Source organism: Aptenodytes patagonicus, chromosome 1 (genome assembly GCF_965638725.1).
Source record: "Aptenodytes patagonicus chromosome 1, bAptPat1.pri.cur, whole genome shotgun sequence".
NCBI classification, from domain to species: domain Eukaryota; kingdom Metazoa; phylum Chordata; class Aves; order Sphenisciformes; family Spheniscidae; genus Aptenodytes; species Aptenodytes patagonicus.
The window spans coordinates 60524877-60544621 of NC_134949.1; the positions used below are offsets into that span (position 1 = coordinate 60524877).

At 39.8% G+C, this 19745-nt stretch overlaps 1 protein-coding gene across 4 annotated transcripts in view; it reads left to right on the forward strand.

Annotated features, from left to right (window-relative positions):
* Positions 1 to 19745, forward strand: part of LARGE1 (LARGE xylosyl- and glucuronyltransferase 1) — a 309728-nt gene that overhangs the window by 84502 nt on the left and 205481 nt on the right. For all 4 annotated transcript variants that reach the window (XR_012995432.1, XR_012995433.1, XM_076338872.1 and 1 more), the window contains one exon: positions 4218 to 4404. Coding sequence is in view for 2 of the 4 variants with exons in the window: in XM_076338855.1 (XP_076194970.1) it covers positions 4218 to 4404 (187 nt within the window). In the remaining 2 variants the exon portion in view is untranslated. The remainder of the gene's footprint in view (positions 1 to 4217; positions 4405 to 19745) is intronic.

Consider the following 19745-nt stretch of genomic DNA (forward strand, 5'->3'; position numbering starts at 1 on the left):
ACCATTTAATTCTTTTATCTTTTATTTCATAATGATGGGTTTATTCCACACCCTACCTTTTTGTTACTAAACTGAATACCAATGTGATTAGTGTTGTGTTACATGCTTTAATATATGTGCTGTTCATACTGGTTGAGAGCTGCTTCACACTTAGCTGAGGAGATAATCCTTCATTTAAAACAAAGCGACCGCTCTGACAGGGTAGTGTAGTTAATGGAAGCATCTGACCGTATGTGAAGGTAACAGAAGTCATTCCGTTCACTGTTGCCATGTGGTAAGAAGGTCATGACTAAGTCTTCGTAATGAGAAACCCGATTGATTTCAATTCTCACTGTGACCCCTCACACAGGCATTGTCCAAGCTAGTAGCCTTTTATAGCACCATTAGCAGTAATCAAGGATGAGCTGGCCTGAGGTTGCTGTATTAATGTCTGTTGATCTGTACATGTGCAGTAGGTCTTATAAATCTTGAACTGGGTGTATTGTAGAAGTGTAGAGCATCTGACTTGCTGACAGCAAGATGTACATGCACGATGTACATACAGCTAACTTTTGTGGATATTACTTATTTCATCAGATTTCTAAAATATATGATGCTCTTGGAGCACATACAATAGATTAAAAATTGAAGACCAAGGTATAAGAATATCCTGAAATGCAGGCACCTTCTCTGGATCCGTGGCACAGGCAGAAAATCTGGTTGTGTCTGGAGGAGCGAAGCTGAGACCATGTTTCAAACTGCAAACCCCTTACCAGAAACTCTCTCAACTGTTCCCTTTCACTCCGGAGCTAATTTTGATCTCCCTTGCTTTGAGATAAATCCAATAAAGGTGGTTAAAGTTGCGGATGTTCAGTGTGGCTCAGTTAGTGTATCTGAAAAAACTAACATTGGGGAACAGATTAAGAGGAGCCACTGGCTGTTTTTTGATCGGAGTATTGCACCTAGATCCCGTGATTAAATTGGCCAGTTACTTCCTTATCCTTTTTTTTTTTTCTTCCAACGTATTTCATGCTATGTATTTCTGACTACAAGTGTTTAGTTAGCACAGCTGTTAAGACTGAAAGCTATCAGGAGGAACACTGCATGGATTTGTGTAAATGAAGTGAACCGTCTTAATAGTGTTTGCTATTACTGAAAAGATTAATATAGCTACCAGTGTCGCATCCAAAGTAGCTTCATTTTTAGCCTGTACCATGAAACTGCTTTCTAAGACCTTTTAGGCAGGTGACAGTCTGATTCAATAGGACTATGGCTTGAGGAGCAGTGGATGCTGTAGGAGAAGTCTAAAAGGCAATGGTGAGCTCATATGGCAGAAATGTGCACAGTACTCTCCTGTTCTGTGCTCAGCCCTTGCTCCAGCCAGTGTTGTCAGTCACTTTCCTTTCATGACGGATACCCATCTGGCACCTGTTGAACTGAAAGGAAAACTAAGTCGAAGAACTGCAATATCTTCTTTCAATTTGACGATGGTATGTTAGGTAAAATTCTTTACAAGTAAAGCCAATAATGAATACATGATTGAGTCCAAAGCTTTTCCTTCAAGCTAAGCATCTTCATTACCATTCATGGTAATGAATGTTTATACAATTGCTTGTGTAGGGTTTGCACATGATGCATTGTCTAGTTTGGAAAAAAATAGTCAGCAGGTGTGGTGATTTTATACACTGAAAATGAATATTTAAGACTCAAGGGAAGCTATTCACAACTTTGGAGAGGTGGGAAGATAGTAGAAACTTCCTTTAAAACAGTTTATGGCTCTTTCTTCTTTTAAAGCACCATTAAAAGAAGTATCTCAACATTTCCTAGCATGATCCATCACAAGCTGACTTGTCTGTCTAGGATTTTCCCAAATGTCTTCCTAGTTAGACAGAAGGTATGCATGAATGTGCAGAATGATTTGGCTGTTTTGTCTGAATGATGACAATTTGTAGAAAGCTGAATTTGCCACATTCGTAGCTTTCTTTTGTAGCTGAATTGGGAGTTCAGTGTTGCTCCTTATATTTTCTTAATTTGTTAGAGTACTTTACATTCATGGGGCAGAAAAGCTGGATTTCATCCTCCATGTTGACCTATTCAGAGACTTAGCATGCATGGATATTTAAAAAAATATGTAGGAAAAAATGAATTATTTCTTACATATGCAGCCCCAGGATTAATTGATCCACTAGCAGCACTATAACCCCAGGCCTCAGAGTCTGGGTGTCATTATCCCAAAAACCGGTATCAGTGCACTTGTAACAGCATGATTTCAGAAACATGTAGTGTTGACTCTTACTTCGCTACCTGTGGGTTTTACAGGTATCATTGGTAGGAGCAGTATGTATCCAATGCACGTTGCATTACAAGACGTTGCTATTGGAGAATGACCCTGCTTGTGAGTTTGTGTTTTCAAAGATTCATTTTTACATGCACAGATTGATGTCAGTGCTGCACACCATGATGTTACAGGAAAAAAATAATAATATTCCTACTTAAAGTAAGTGATTATGTGCACTTTACAATATACACACATATAGCAAGTGTAAAATGCATAAGCCAGGAGAATTATCTGTGTTTTTCAAGTAGGCATGTAAAGGACTGTCTTCAGAATAGTTGTACAAGCTATGTGATATAAGGAAAAGAAATGAAATGTAATCGTTATCCAAATACAGTGAATAAAGGTAGGAGTTCTCCACAATTTATCTACCAAATGTGTGTCTCTCTCTAACACAGTGACTCTAATACCACAGTTGTTAATATTAAGTCTGTCCACATATTTTGTGCAAAATCTCTGTGGTGAGGCATTCATTGTGTTGAAAAGCTGACACAATGGAATGCTTTTTGTGCTGTCTCTGGACAAATTATAGTCCATTTTATCAGTTCCAAGGTCAGGAGTACTATCACGGCTCTTAAACTGTAGTGTAGTAAAGTGGGCTCTATTGAACGTTCGAGGAACAGCTGTAAGTTTGCCTGATTACTGCAGCCAGGTATCTCCAGCAGCAGAGTTCTTTGTCTAAACTCATTTCTCTTGTTTGTAATTCTCATTTTTGTTGTAATTTGATTTCAGAATTGACTTTCACTGCAATATACATGGAGTTGTAGAGCTCAGACATATTTTCAAGGCACACAGTGGCCATTGTTTAGATGTCAGTGTAGAAATGCTTTAATTGCTGGTTTCAGCTCTAGTACTAGTTTAAGCACAAGCCAAAGGGCACTGTTACTAAACACCTTGTACTGCCATAGCCTGTGTTTCTTTCCCTATCATTCTTGTAGACCAATTCTTTTTTTAAAATTAGAAAACAGAAGCCCTTTCACACAAAGCTTGAACTAGATATGCATGGACTTAATACTTCCCTTTCCTTCTCCAACTTCTCTAGTCTAACACCAGCCTTTCCTCCCTTTTCAAAAAAAAAGGTAAAGATGAGAAATGTTATCTTTATGCCCTGCAATGCCTGCACTAGTGTGGGAATATTAATTTTCCTGTGAATAAAAATCATCAGATTATTTTGCCATCTTGGCCTCTGTGAAATGCAGAACAATAATTTAAACAAATTCAGATTCTTTTTTTTTTTTTCTCATCGAACCAGCGGTGCTTTCCAGAATCTCCTTCTTTTCTCGTCACATACAGTCTAAAGCTCCTGATATCCCCTTTTGTGCCTAAGGAAGCTTCCTTGCCCATTTTGCTCTTTCTCTTCTCCCCTTTTATATAGCAGTTCATCAGCATTGCTTTTTGATTAGCAAAGTGGGTCATTTTAATAACATCCCTCTGCCCCCAAACTTTACCTTTCATTTTTCAGTTCACCCTCTTGAGTGCATGGCCACCTGCAGCCAGCTCATTGATTCATTGGTGTGACTTTTGCTCTTTGGGAGCAGGGGAAGAAATACAGGTGGCTTTCTCTTATCTGCCCAGGGGCACCACCACACATAGGCGTCAAAGAACCCAGAATTTCTGTAGAGTAAAAGGGTGGTGAAAAAACAAATAAAGATGATGTCTCTTTGTAAGATTAGCTCTGTGTGTTTAGGTGATGTGATGTGTTTTGTTGACTTACTGTCTTAGTCTGACTTCTAAAACTTGCTTTATTATTAAGTAGTCATGGATAATGCTGAAACGGGTACTGCTTTCAAATTGTGGTAACCCTGTTTTTAGCCTTGTTCTTTTAACTCTTTAGGAACACTGGCATAGTCTACCTTTCTGTAGAGAGATAAGCTGTTAAAACATTTTTTCCTTTCCTTTTCAGGGACTAATATGTGGGAGGCTGTGGACTATTTGCTTCCGACATAGGAACAGCACTGGGTTGGAAATCTGCACTCCCGAGAGAATGCTGGGAATCTGCAGAGGGCGACGGAAATTCCTGGCTGCCTCGCTGACCGTTCTTTTTGTCCCAGCCATTACGTGGATTTATCTGTTTGCTGGGAGTTTTGAAGGTAGGAGGGAAATAATGGCTGGGGGTGGAGCGTGGGGTGTTGAATGATTTGTATGAGGGCAGGCAAATGCAGATCAGTCATCATTAATTTTATTTAAATAAATCTGGTTTGGTTTGCATAGGAAATATTTCCCAAGGTACAGATTTCAACAAAGGGCCTTCCTTACCATGTTCTCACTGCTGAGGAGGTAATTGCTGGCCCCAGTTAGCTGATTTTCCTCTCATCTTTGAACTTCTAAAAAGTGCAACAAAAAAACCCCACCTTACTCATGTCTTCTCTGTGTTTTCTAATTTTTAAAAGTTGATCTATCCTGTGCCCTGTAAGATTTTACCTTTAATTAAAATTAATGTCTCATTTCAGATCTGCCCTTAATATTATTTGAAAGTTTTTAAAAAGGTATCTGTATGTGTTCTGGGCACTCTTTACACAACTCTTCTCTTTATGGACCTGTGTGTTAGACGTTATATGTATGGATGACATGAGCCACTGAGTCTGATTTTGGGACACAAAGCAGGAAGTGTATCTAGCTATGAGAGCATGGAGGGCCTACATTACATGTCAGGGAAATGTGTGTCTGGCATGGATCTTTGCATAGTGGGCTCTCCTAGGTAACGGTCACTCAGCTGCAGGCTTTCTCTTGTCCTGTGGTCCAGTGCGCTGCTGCTCACTGGACCAGGGAACACACGGTGGTACCTAGTTTGTGGAATGTCGGACAGTGGTAGGACTCTGTTCTATGAGGTGTAAATGTAGCAGCAAAGAATTATGTGAAATGTTTTATGGGCTCCTGATTTAGTTACATAAATGCCTTCATGGCCTAAACCTGCAAACACATGAGGCTCTTTTCTTGCCTTTGTGTGAAGATTATTAGTTCTGGCCACTGCCTCTATGCTTCTTGTGCTAGAAGGCTGAATGCAGAAAATCAATGAATACCTATGTAAAATCTCTTTATGTAAAATCAGTTTGAATCCATATCCCTCTGGGTGGCAGTGGGTTGCTATAGCTGGAATATCTTTCTGTCCTCTTCTTTCTTCAGGTGGAGATCCTCAAGTTTATAGGTACATTGCCTTGCAGCTATATAACTAGCACTTTTTATAATCAGACTTGGATTAACCACTACTTTGCCTTTTAAATTGTCTGTCTGATGAACTTTTTTTCTGGCCTTAAAGGAGTTCAGCAGTGATACTTCAGTTAGGTGAGGTTAGAAGATGCTGGATCTCTATTTTTTGTTACTTTGTAGCTTTCTTCTTTTTTTTTTTTTTGAGATGGAGTATTTTATGTTTGACAATAGGTGTGTTATTTTGGCAAGAGTAAAAAAAGCTGTTCAGCTTTTGTAGTTATCTTAGCACGAGGAAAGGTGTTTCAGCCTTTTAAAAAACTGTTCAAGCACTAGTTTACAATCTGATAATTTAAAAAAAGCATTGTTTAAAATGTCAAGCTTCTTTCATGTAACCTTGGCTGACGAATTTGTGCTTTGTTTCAAAACAAAATTGGATTCCAAGTTAAATTACAAGTAAGAGCATGTAAAGATTTTCAGTGTGTTTTACATACATTTCTGAATTAGTTACATGCCAGGTACAAATATTTGCTTATGCAAATTTATTTGGTTACTTAAAATTCTGCCTTAACGGGCAGTAATTCTATGAGCTCATTCTAGAATGAAACATTTATGGGATTCATGTTAAATTGGAAATATAAGGGGTGCTGGCTGCATACTTGAAAACTAATGATCTGGCAGGCAGAACAGTACAGATTTTTTTTATTTTTAAAAGCTGAGCAAATGCAGGCCTCACCTTTTTGCTTTTAGAAGAATTTTATGCTGCCTTGTCGTAATGACTATTTCAATTGTGTCCACAATTGATAATGACATGCTGCTTTAAATTCTTGTGTGTGTAAAATCCTTTGTTTTTACAGAGAGCTCAATACAAATCTTGAAATTTGCTGCTACATGGTATTTGAAGTGACTTAAAGCTCTCAGTGTGAATTAATCTTAAATGCAAACCAGGGAGCAAAGCCCATTACCTATTAAGAAGCCTTGCACTGGAAAAGGACTGGAAAGTATATAAAGTTAGTAACTCTTTCTGTTATTTTTCTGTATCTGCTTTCTTTTTCTTTTAATATTTGGATGGGACATGATTTAATCTTTGTTGGTTAAAAAAAAGGTCAGTTAAAATATTTATTTCACTGAATAATAGCTAGCATTTTCCTTAAATTATAGGTATTATGGGCAGACAGTTAAAGCCATTTTGTCATTTTATCTGACTTCTTGTTTTGTACTCCACTATGGTTCACACAGTTTACTTATCTTATAAGCTCTCTGTGTATACTTGAGTAAAAAATGTCCCACAACAGCATTGTGCCTTGATTTGAAACCAGCAGGAGTGAAGAGTCCTCTCTGACTTCTGGCACTAGTTTCTTTGGTTAATCACAGGCAGTGCTAGAAGTTTTCTTTTCAGTTCATCTGGCTTTAGATTCAAGTAAATGGTTCTTGTTATACTTTTCTTCACTAAGTTAAAGAAATTGTCAGTACCTGGTATCTTCATAGACTCGCTTAATTATTCAGGGTGGAAGGGACCTCAGGAGTTCTCTGGTTAAACTCCTGCTCAAATCAGGGTGGGCTTTGGGGTCAGGCAAGATTTCTTAGGCCTTTATCCAGTCATGTCTTGAAAACCTCCAAGGATAGAGACTACATGGCCTCCCTGGGCAACTTGTGCCACTGCTTGACTGTCCTCAGGTGGAAGAGTTCCTCCTTATATCTAGTCTGAACCTCCCTTGCTTCAGTTTATGTCTGATGTCACTCATCCCCTCACCATGTATTGCTGTGAAGAGCCTGGCTGTCTTCTTGCAACTTGCTTGTAGATACTGGGGGGCTGCTGGTAAGTCCCATAGAGCCTTCTCTTCTCCAGGCTGAACAAGCCCAGGGCAAACACTTCATCCCCCGTACAACTTGATAGCCCTACGCTGAACTTCATCAATGTTGTTCTTATATTTGGGACCCCAAACTGGACACAGTGTTCCAGATGTGGTCCAGTGAGTACCAAGTAAAAGGGAATGGTCACTTCCCTCAGTCTATTTGCTATGTTCCTGTTTATACAGCCCAGGATGCCATTGGCCTTTGGCCTTCGTCACTGTCCAGGCATGCTGCTGGCTCATGTTTAATGTTCTGTCCACCAGGACTACAGGTCCTTCCCAGCAGGACTAGTCCACAGCCTGTGCCGTTATGAGAAGGTTAGTCCTTCCCAGGTACAGGGCTTTGCTTTGTTCATTCCTCCAGCCTGTCGAGGTCCCCCTGGGTGTGAGTGTATTGACTGCAACCCCCAGGCTTGGTGTCATTTGCAATCTTGATACAGGTGAATTCTGATTTCTCCTTTGAGTCATTGATAAAAATATTGAAAAGGACTGGTCACGTAATAGATGCTGAGGAACTTCACATGTAACTGACATCCAGACAGAGCATGAATGAGTAACCATCATGCTTTGAGCCCAACATTCCAGCTAGTTTTTCACCCATGTAGTAGTCCACCCATATAGACTGTAAAAACCCAACTTGAATAAAAGGATGCTGTGGGAGACCATATTGAAAGCTGTGCTAAATTCAAGGGAGATCACGTCAACTGGTCATCTCTTATTCACAGATCTAGTCATTTCATCACAGAAGGCAGTCAGGTTGATCAAGCGTGATTTACCCTTGGTGAATCCATACTAGTTATTCCCCTGTCAGGCCTGGGTATGTTTCCCTTTGAACATACTTACATATAGTAGTCAAATCACCTCTCAGTCTTTTTTTCACTAAGCAAAAAGGTTGAGCTAACTGAGTTGTCATAGCAAAAAATGTTGTGCTCTTTTTTTTGTGTTCTTTTGCAGTTTTTTGTTTCTTTCTTTGTATGTTTCAGGGCTCCAGAATCAAATACCTCTCTCTGCAGTGCTGTGTCCTAAAATTACGTGTTCTTGATGTAATTAGGAATTACATTACTCATCCATGTGTTTATATCTAAGAACTTAAGTTATTCATTTGCCATAGCATGGCAGTGGGATCACATTTAGAAACGCTTTATAATTTCTTTGTTAGTGAATCTGTGATATAAAATATGCCCTGATATAACCAGTTCCCATGTTCTGCTTTTTAAATAGTCTGCAATTCTATAGGACAGAATATTGTTTCATTTTGGGTTTTGTTTCTCTTGTCAGAAAGTACATTGCAGCCTGCTACTTCACAGCTGTCACCCAGACACTGCCAGTAAGACCCTTCCCTTGGAATATTCATCAGAGGTGGCATTACCCAAGCTGTGACAGCAACAGCTACTGAAAGCCTCATTAATCATGTATAAATGTCTATTAAGGTTATGAACTAAAATATTAAAGAGGATTTTGAATATTGTATAGGCTTTGAACATACCTGGTTACTGTTGTTGTTTTTAATAATGCACAAGGACAGCATAATTTCAGTTATGAGTTACTTTGAATGAAAAAGCTAATTGTTCCAACGTTCTTAAATTACATTCAGAAGGCAAGGTAATCGAGTAGGAAGGGTGGAGTGCATTTAAAACAGGGAAGAGGAAATAATCAAATAATATATGATGAATTTTTATCAGAAAGAAAATAGCAATTTCACTAACCAACAGTAGCTCCAGAATTAGCATCATTTTCCAAGCTATATGCAGCAGTTTCTTATCCCCTTTACCACGAAGGTCATGTAAAATGGAGGCTTGGAACTGTAATTTGACACATGCTCTCTAGATTCCTGATTCCTCAAAAAGGTGTCCACTGTGGCTGTGTGGCCTCAGCAGATTCACAGTCACCTCCGTTTTGACAGGATGAAAATAAGCTTGAGTTACCAGTTTCTGCGTGGTGGATCCACTTGAGGTTGAAAGCCATAAAGTGTCTGTGTAAGGCTCCTGTGTAGAACCTATTTCACAGGAAAGGAAGAGTCAGTAATGTAACCTTAAGATGAAAACTTGAGAAGCTGTGTGACATCATGTAGGGAGTCTGTGAGAGAGCAGGAAGTTGACTGTTTTTTCTTAACTGCCAGGGTAACATTTTAAAAACAGAGCCTGCCTTCTTTCCTGGGACTTGCTTTCCTCGATTGTCCTCTTTTCACTCCAGTGCTGGGCGACCATCATTCTCTGACAGTAAATTTTAGTCCAAGTAATCTGTAGATACATGATTGAAGTCAGAGTTGGGCAAACACCTCATAAAATACAATAAAGTGAAATGAAGGAAGACTGCAAATACTCGTCGTAGTATTTAAATGGATTCACTTTGATGCTGTTCACACTCTTTTTGTGTATGCTTTCCATAAATATTCTAGTGAATATGTTAATTGGGAAGACTGTCTACAGAAACAATGAATATCCAGTTTTAATATTCATGGGAAGCAGATTTTGAAATCATATTTGTGAATGCTTGAATCAGAAAACTGATTCTGGGAGTTCAGCTTTATCCAGTTAAGTGCCAAAAGTTTATCACATGATCTATGTGCGTGATGAAAACTGCCTGAATTTTTAATGCTTGCAATGAGTTCCTCATAGGAAGAGGCAAACAAATAATTAATTGCTAAAATCTCTATCAGACACTTGCAACTGATGAACAAATATCAGAAAATAATCCCTTCACAGACAATGTAATCAGAAAGGGGCAAAATCTAAAATTGCTTTTTTCATTACAATTTGTTCAGTTTGCCTGAATTTTATCTGCTGTGTATCTCAACAGGATTAAACAAGAAAACTTAATCCAGTGTCCATTTAAAGTAGAAGTTTCAACCTCTGTATTGATCCTGTCTTTTTAATAAAGTTTGAGAAAAGAGGTCCTGAAAGGGTGCCTCTGCATATAATAAGGATGTTACTGTGATGGATGCCTGAACAGGTTTACAGGAGATGTGTTTTAGTTAAGATTGGCTTCATAGCAACCCCTTCATAAAAGCTGCTTCTGTGTACATTTCCATTCTGGAGTAAATGGTGGTGGTTTACTCCTCTCTTGTTATTTTTTTAGGAGATATGCTGAGAATTGTCACTTAAGCACCTCTGTCTCAGCTGCAATCCATAAGTATGTCTGCAGTTTTTACTTGGGGATCCTACAAGAATAAAAACAGTCACGTTAGTAAAGACCTCAGGCTTATGCCAAGTTTTGTTGCTTTATCCTGGAAAACTTGTCTTTCTATGAAACTCTTGTGATTTGGATATACAGAGTACTGACGAAGTTTGGTTGAAGTATGCTGTTGACGAGAAGGTCCCTGCTGTGAAAGCTGAGTCTGGTTCTCTGCTTATCATCTTTAGCTTGCAAGTCAGTATTCCCACAATTAGATTTTGTTTTACAGACGTGAGAACCCTTATCTGTCTATCATCTAAGAAAATAAAATTAACAGGTCAATATGAAAAAATAAAGAGTTTTACTCCCCATTATATAAAGAAACAGTCTACTTGTGAGCAGTGACTAGAAATTTGAAGTAGTTTCTGTGGCAAAACAAGACTGGCCTTAGACAAAGAATGTGAGCCAAAATACAACATGGTAGTGAGAAGCTTTTGGGGGTCAAACTGTGGAGTTAGTGAAGACCATGGTTTTTTTTTTCTTCTCAACCACTCTTTCAATTAAACTAAATACTTACGATCTTGCAATACAATTTTATCCTTAACTAATAAGGTCCACCGAATAGCTCAACACCTAAATGATGATGTCAGTGCTGTTTCTTCCTTAGCTTGCCAGGAATTCAATTAAAACAATATATTATCGTCTTGGTAAATGCCATGAATCTTGCAGTGGCCGCTTCTTTTGTCAGTGTGTTGTGCCAAATGAATGCAAGTCCACATTGCTTTTTTGAATTCCAGTACAGGACACACACGTTCTTTTTTGACACTCATTTTTTTAAGTACATGCTTATTCTTTCATAAAAGTAGAGTAAGTTGTAGGCTTACCTTCTTTCCTCTCTATACATCTCTTGATTGGATGGAATTTTTTGTGTTTCTAAACACGTCTACCAGTTTTGTCTTGGCTTTCTTTTTCTAGTCGGCTTTTAATTTGTAATTTCTGGCGGAAACATAAAGATCAGAATGAAAAGGAATTCTTTGAGCAGGAATAAGTTGCCAGCTTCTTTGGAACAGCAGCTTACACTGAGTATTATCTGTGGGATTTCTCAAGGTTTTTGTTTCATCTTTGTCTTCCTCATTCGTTGAGCAAACTTTTGGGAAAAATGCAGTCTATAAAAGTTGAATTACGCAAAGGTGAACAAATTCCTTCCAAGAAGAAGGGACATCTGAATGTCTAAATTCTGTTATGGCCACATAGAAGACTAGCAGTAGGAGAGCTATTTCCTGATTATTCTTCTGTCTCTGTTTCAAAGATAGGTACTTGCTAACTTCGTAGTAAAAAAATGTTTTTCTGCAGAAAAATAGAAAAGCAAGATGAGCTCAAATATCTTGTTTTTTTAAAAAAGCCAAACCCCTAAGAAGTAGTGCTTGGCTTTTTGAAATAAAATGTGTAGTTTATAAGTACACCAGACCTTCTTTGAGTGCTGGAATTAATGTAGCCTGACTTGCTGTGATTGATGTCATGCAGCTGATTGATGCTGAAGTTGTTTTTCCCACAATTAGGGCATTTATAAAATCTACCTCCCATATGGGTCTCCTAGTATCTAAATAAATCTTGAGCTCATGCTGCAGTGTATTTCTCAATGGTAAAATGTATAGCATCTCTCAACTCTCCTTACAATTGCTCCTTACAATTGTAGGAGCTTCATTACCTCTGACTTCTTTCCCTCTAACAATGTAATTTCAAATTAGCCAAGGAGCTTTGGGGGCAAACAGGCAAGCAGGTCAACAAATGTGTACGTACAGGATGAAAAAAATACCTGAAATATAAATGTTTTAAAAGATTGAAATGAAAATTTAATATTTTGGTTCCGGTGAATGTTTCAGTTAACTCATAGAATCATAGAATCATTAAGGTTGGAAAAGACCTCTAAGATCATCGAGTCTGACCATCAGCCCCACTCCACCATGCCCACTAAACCATGTCCCTAAGTGCCTCATCTACATGTCTTTTAAATACTTCCAGGGATGGGGACTCAACCACTTCCCTGGGCAGCGTGGTCCAATGTTTAACCACTCTTTCAGTAAAGAAATTTTTTCTCACGTCCAATCTAAACCTCCCCTGGCGCAACTTGAGGCCATTTCCTCTCGTCCTATCGCTAGTTACTTGGGAGAAGAGACCGACACCCACCTCGCTACAACCTCCTTTCAGGTAGTTGTAGAGAGCGATGAGGTCTCCCCTCAGCCTCCTTTTCTCCAGGCTAAACAACCCCAGTTCCCTCAGCCGATCCTCAGAAGAGTTGTGCTCTAGACCCTTCACCAGCTTTGTCGCCCTTCTCTGGACACGCTGCAGCACCTCAATGTCCTTCTTGTAGTGAGGGGCCCAAAACTGAACACAGTATTCGAGGTGCGGCCTCACCAGTGCCGAGTACAGGGGCACGATCACTTCCCTACTCCTGCTGGCCACACGATTTCTGATACAGGCCAGGATGCCATTGGCCTTCTTGGCCACCTGAGCACACTGTCGGCTCATGTTCAGCCGGCTGTCGACCAGCACCCCCAGGTCCTTTTCCGCCAGGCAGCTTTCCAGCCACTCTTCCCCAAGCCTGTAGCGCTGCATGGGGTTGTTGTGGCCGAAGTGCAGGACCCGGCACTTGGCCTTGTTGAATCTCCTACAGTTGGCCTCAGCCCATCCATCCAGCCTGTCCAGGTCCCTCTGCAGAGCCTTCCTACCCTCGAGCAGATCAACACTCCCGCCCAACTTGGTGTTGTCTGCAAACTTACTGAGGGTGCACTCGATCCCCTCATCCGGATCATTGATAAAGTTATTGAAGAAGACCGGCCCCAAAACTGAGCCCTGGGGAACACCGCTCGTGACTGGCCGCCAACTGGATTTAACTCCATTCACCACAACTCTCTGGGTCCAGCCGTCCAGCCAGTTTTTGACCCAGCACAGAGTACACCTGTCTAAGCCGTGAGCCACCAGCTTCTCTAGGAGAATGCTGTGGCAAACAGTGTCAAAGGCCTTACTGAAGTCCAGGTAGACCACATCCACAGCCTTTCCCTCATCCACTAGGCGGGTCACCTGGTCATAGAAGGAGATCAGGTTGGTCAAGCAGGACCCGCCTTTTATGAACCCATGCTGGCTGGGCCTGATCCCCTTGTTGTCCCACTCATGCCTTGTGAGTGCCCTCAAGATGAACTGCTCCATAATCTTCCCCGGCACCGAGGTCAGACTGACAGGCCTGTAGTTCCCCAGATCCTCCTTCCGGCCCTTCTTGTAGATGGGCGTCATATTGGCAAGCCTCCAGTCATCCGGGACCTCCCCCGTTAACCAGGACTGCTGATAGATGATGGAGAGTGGCTTGGCGAGCACCTCCGCCAGCTCCCTCAGCACTCTCGGGTGGATCCCATCCGGCCCCATAGACTTGTGAGCATCCAGGTGGCGTAGCAGGTCGTTGACTGCTTCCTCTTGGATTATGGGGGCTTCATTCTGCTCCCCGTCCCTGTCTTCCAGCTCAGGGGGCTGAATACCCTGAGGATAACTGGTCTGCCTGTTAAAGACTGAGGCAAAGAAGGCATTAAGTACCTCAGCCTTTTCCTCATCCTTGGTGACAATGTTCCCCCCCGCATCCAATAAAGGATGGAGATTCTCCTTGGCTCTCTTCTTGTCATTAATATATTTGTAAAAACATTTTTTGTTGTCTCTAACGACAGCAGCCAGATTGCGTTCTAGCTGGGCTTTTGCCTTTCTCATTTCCTCTCTGCACGACCTAACGAGACCCCTGTACTCTTCTTGAGTTGCCTGCCCCTTCTTCCACAAGTGGTAAACTCTCCTTTTTTTCCTGAGTCCCAGCAAGAGCCCCCTGTTCAGCCAGGCCGGTCGTCTTCCCCGCTTGTTCTTCTTACAGCATATAGGGACAGCCTGCTCCTGCGTGTTTAAGACTTGAAAGTCCAGCCTTCCTGGACCCCTTTGCCCTTCAGGACTGTCTCCCAAGGCACTCTCTCAACCAGCGTCCTGAACAGGCCAAAGTCCGCCCTCCGGAAGTCCATGGTTGCAGTTTTGCTGCCTCCCCTCCTTACTTCACCAAGAATCAAGAATTCTATCATTTCATGGCCGCTAAGCCCAAGACGGCCTCCAACCACCACATCTCCCAGCAGTCCTTCTCTGTTTGTAAACAGCAGGTCGAGCGAGGCACCTCCCCTGGTAGGCTCACTTACCAGCTGTGTCAGGAAGTTGTCTTCCACACACTCCAGGAACCTCCTAGACTGCTTCCTCTCTGCCATGTTGTATTTCCAGCAGATGTCCGGGAAGTTGAAGTCCCCCACGAGAACAAGGGCTACCGATTGAGAGACTTCTGCCAGACGCTTGTAGAAAGCTTCATCCCTCCCTTCATCCTGGTTGGGTGGTCTATAACAGACTCCCAGCAGGATATCTGCCTTGTTGGCCTTCCCCCTCATCCTTACCCATAAACACTCAACCGTATCATCATCACAATCGTTGAGCTCTAGACAATCGAAACACTCCCTAACATACAGGGCCACCCCACTGCCTCTCCTTCCTCCCCTGTCCCTTCTGAAGAGTCTATAGCCATCCATTGCAGCACTCCAATCATGAGAGTCACCCCACCATGTTTCTGTGATGGTGACTAAGTCATATCTCTCCCGCTGTACAATGGCTTCCAGCTCCTCCTGTTTGCTGCCCATGCTGCCTGCATTGGTGTAAATGCACAACTCAGAACAATTAACTTATGATATTTGATTTTTGTGGTGTTTTTGTGTTTAAAATTTGTGGGGTTTTTTTCAGATGAGGAAAAAAGATTTGAGATCAGAATCTTTCTTGTTAGACAGGAAATTGCATCTGTAGTGTCTCCAGTACTTTTGAAACTTATATTTTTAATATTTATTTAAGTGTGTATAATACCAGAAGGAGAAGGAGTCATGTTAAAAATAAATTCAAAGAAGTACTTCACACATCATGTATAGCCATTCTTATGTTCTGCAGATAATGCTCTGTCATGATTTAGGAAAAGCAACTGAGTGTGAAGGTTAGTTAATTTCCTGATACTGGATGTATGTGTTTTAGGTATGCTTAGCTTAAGAATACCAGTATTTTCAACACATTTCTCTATTCTCTCTTTGCCCTTTTCAAACATTTTTCAGTCATGACAATCATTGAATTGTTCATTTGAGGTAGTTACTTCCCTCCCTTGAAGTTTTACCTCTCTTGTGTTGCTTTGCTTTCTGCAATTCTTGTTTTGAGACTTGAATCTAAGAGATTTTTTTAAATGTATCTAGATAACCTTGGAGAATTGAGTGAAATGCCCAGCTAACTTCAAAAACATTGGCTGACAGCAGTCATCTTGGTTCACTCAACTTTGTAGATACCAACAATAGGAGGAAAAGTTGATGACCTGGAGAATGATATGTTTTTAGCCTGAGATTCTCTTCGAATTTAACAATGTTCAAGCCATTTGAGCTATGCTGCTGTAATCATTTTTTCTAACCTGTAGCATGACTGTCCTTCTCCATAGTCCTGTGAAACATGACTCAAAGTCCAGGATGTAAACATCAAGGTTTTAAACCTCTTTTTTTTTTTTCTTTATAGTTCTGTTCAGCTTTTAAATTGCTAAATGTCAGAGTTTGCAGAGATCAGTAATTAGGGGGGAGAACTGAAAGTAGTGAAGTTAAAATTACAGAAAATGTTGGATTCATCACATTTTCCTAAGTTAAATTCACAATCCATAACAGAATGTGCTTCTGTTTGGTACATTTACTTTAAAAAAAAAAATTAAAGATAACAACTTATGGGCCTAGTTAAAATATTTTACTGTCTAAGTAAAGTGTTTCATAATGAGTTACTTTTCCAGTGAGCCTGTAATAACAGGTCTATACCTATTCTAAAGAAGAGATGCATGATCTGCTCTCTGCATACTGATTCCCAAACTTCTGTAGATGCCCAGTGAAATCACCATCACCAATGTATACTTTCAGACACCTGGAGCAGCTTGCAAGATTGGACTTAACACATTAAGGTCATGAATTGGAAAACTCAAAATATGTATTTACAAAATAAACTGAAGATGTGACTGTAGTACAAGACCTGCTTGTGTTGGCTGTAATTGGGCAAGCAGAGGTACTGTTAGGGGTAGAGATAGGCCAGTATGAGAAGCAGAAGCAGCCTAGTCATCGTGTACACTGTTTTCTAGGCTGTGAAGCCTGGGCTCCTACATCTTCGAAGTGATTATTGTTCTTCCGAAGTAGATTAAAACTAGTGCATCTACGGCTGTTGGTGCTACAATAGCATCTTCATTTGGCTCTCTAGACATGGGATTGAGGTTGTCATGGTGTAGTTTAATATCAAAGAATGTCGCATACCATTTGTGTAATATATAAAGGATTATTTCTGGAGCTGAAATAAAGCCATAGTTAAGAAGATGATAGAAATATTCTTATATGCTGGAAAGGGCTTGAGGAAATTGCTGGAATAAAAAACATGAAAGAGCTATCTGTTTATTATGTGATTAAGTAGAGTAAAAAAAAAAATATCCAAAAGTATTGTGTTCCTCCCCATCATTTTCTTCCTTTCCTTTTTTTCCTATTTTATCATTCATCTTTCCTTCCTTACATGACAGTACGTCCCTCCTAGAGCAATTGCAGCAGTCTTTTTTTTAATTTGTGTTTCAAAATGGAATTGGCAGACAAATCTGTAGATTCTCCGAGAAAAATCACACAGAACAGTTACTGATGTTTTGTTAGCTTGTGAAGATTTTTACAATCAGACGGACTGTTAACAATCAGTGTCTCTAATATCTTGCATAGTGCAGGCTGTATTATGTTATAGAGTTGATAGAATAATATTGGCTGGTAATTCCTGTATCTGACCCATGCCTTCTAGATACAACAAAACTTTCCTTCTAGCCAGATTTCTGAACTTGATTTTAAAGCTGGTGGAAGATTCTAGCACATCTCTGAATAAATTATTCCACCTTGTTCAAAAATACATGCTTTAATCCTTGTCCATATTTTTCTGGCTTCAAGGTAGGAAGTGAAAGATGAGAAGTAGATGAGGAAAAAAAAAATAAAAAAAGGATCATTTTAACAGTTTCAGTTTCGTGTGAAATAAGCGATCATGACTATGAGATATTGCAGTACATAAAGTGCACTGCAAGAAATATCACCTTGAGAACTATAGAAGAGAGTGCTACAGTTACCAAAACATATAGCTGTTTAAAGAGATAAATTTATAGGATAATTACTAACCTTACTGTACCTAATAGAAACTAGTTATCAGGATGATCAGTTGCCATCCCAGGCCAGAAAAACTGATTTCCCAAGCAGATTCTTTGTTTTGGCCTCCAGGTTACTGTACCTTTTCAGTTGTGAAAAATAACCCTTCAGAAAGGATCAAATCAAACACGGTTTCAGCTGCAAGTTAAGACGGTTTATTAAATTTAGGAAACAAGATTTATTTGAGCACTAATTTGGCAACCAATTATTCATGAGATCGAGGCTTATAAACTTATACTTTATCAACCTTGTAATCTCAATTCTCCAAATAAAACATCAAAACACTGTACAGTGTTTACAAGTTACCTTTACAGCATTAAGAAATGGAAGATTTCCCTTTCATTTTTTTCATAGCATTAAGGCATTCAGCATTCTAGAATCATATTGAACTAATACCACAGCTTTAATATTTCACAATCAGTAAATTTCCTGCCTGTCATTGGATTTAATTTAACCTAACTCAGTGATTTTGCTTGTTAACTTTAGGAGGAATAATGTTTTCAGATGAATGGGTGCTATAAAAGTCTGCTTTTTATTCTCTACTAATCAAACTGTTATAATGTGTATCTCAAGTGATCTACACTGACTTTAACAGAGGTTTCTTTTGGTCTGAAAATGTAATACACACAGAACATTTTCTGGGAGTATTAACTATAATGGATTTAGCTATTTCACCTCTTGCTTCAGTGCATTACAAGCCCAAGGGTTTAAGGTAAAAATCTCAACAGAGATGTTATATTTTGTAGAATATTCTTATAGGAACCAAGTATAAAAATCTGTCTGCACAGCTACACGTAATTATTGGTTTCCAAGGAACTCCAACTAACTCTCTTTAAAGCTTTGCCAATATACACAGAGGTAAGTAAATCTGAAAATAACAATTATCTAACATATATGAGTTGGGTGAAGGTATTAGTTGCTTGTTCACGTACACTTGAATGGAGATGTGATGAATTAAGTAGTCTTCCTGTAGAATGTAAATGCCTTTAACAAAACGATTGAAATCTACTATTTATCTCCTTTAAATTGTACGACTTCGTTTGCCCAAGAGCTGCCTCATAGTAACCTGACTTCAGAGCCGCTGATGCTGACCCTCAGCTTCATTCTGAGTTTCTTGCTTTAGGAGATTTGAGAGCAAAACGTACCTCAGTTATTTCTGCCTTTTTTTTCTTCTCCCCAATGTTAAACATTCTCATATGCCCCCTTTCTCTTCAGCTACCATAGTTGCACCTCAGTGATTTAATATTAATAGCAAAGATGAAGCAGTTTCAGCTCATCAGAGAAGAGATATTAATCATCATCAGGCCCAATGAGAAGTTTAATTTTCCGCTTCTTTTTTTTCACTAAGCTCTGGCGGCTGTCACTCGCACCGATGTCTGCGGGACATTTAATAATCTGCTTCTGAAGATGCATTTCAGTGGTTTCTCTCCTTTTATTTCCTCCGTCAATCTCAGTAAGTTTCATCATTGCAGGCTTTAATTGAAGACCACTGTCAGGAGATGAAGAGAAGAAAATTCTTCCTTGAACAAAGCTAGTTCAGGGACTCACAGGTTTTATTGTATTCAGGCGGAAGATGGGTTAAATCAGGATATTGAAAACCATGGGAATTGTTGTTTTGGTATGTGACTCACTACCTGTTCCCTTCAAAAATGTCATATCCTCCCTGTCCCCAGCTCTTGTTTGTACGTATTTATTTATTTGTGCCTCAGAAGTATGTTTAGATTTGTGGTGCAATACGGATGTGGAGCACACTGAATCAGGGGATGACAAGAAAGAATCCACATAGAAAACGTCATAAATTACACCAGTACAATTATACTGGTCTGTGTCATTCTTGTGGATAGCATTATTGCAGTGTAAGAATGGCTTTTGCCAGCTCACTTAAAACAGCTTCCAAAATGAGATCTGTACCAATAAAAGCAGTCATGTGGGATACTATGCTAGTTGACATAGCTGTTTAAAATGGCATGTCATCTTAGACTGGCTCAAGCTTATCTTATAGAGAAGCCCTAAACGTAACAAAATTCTTTTCTA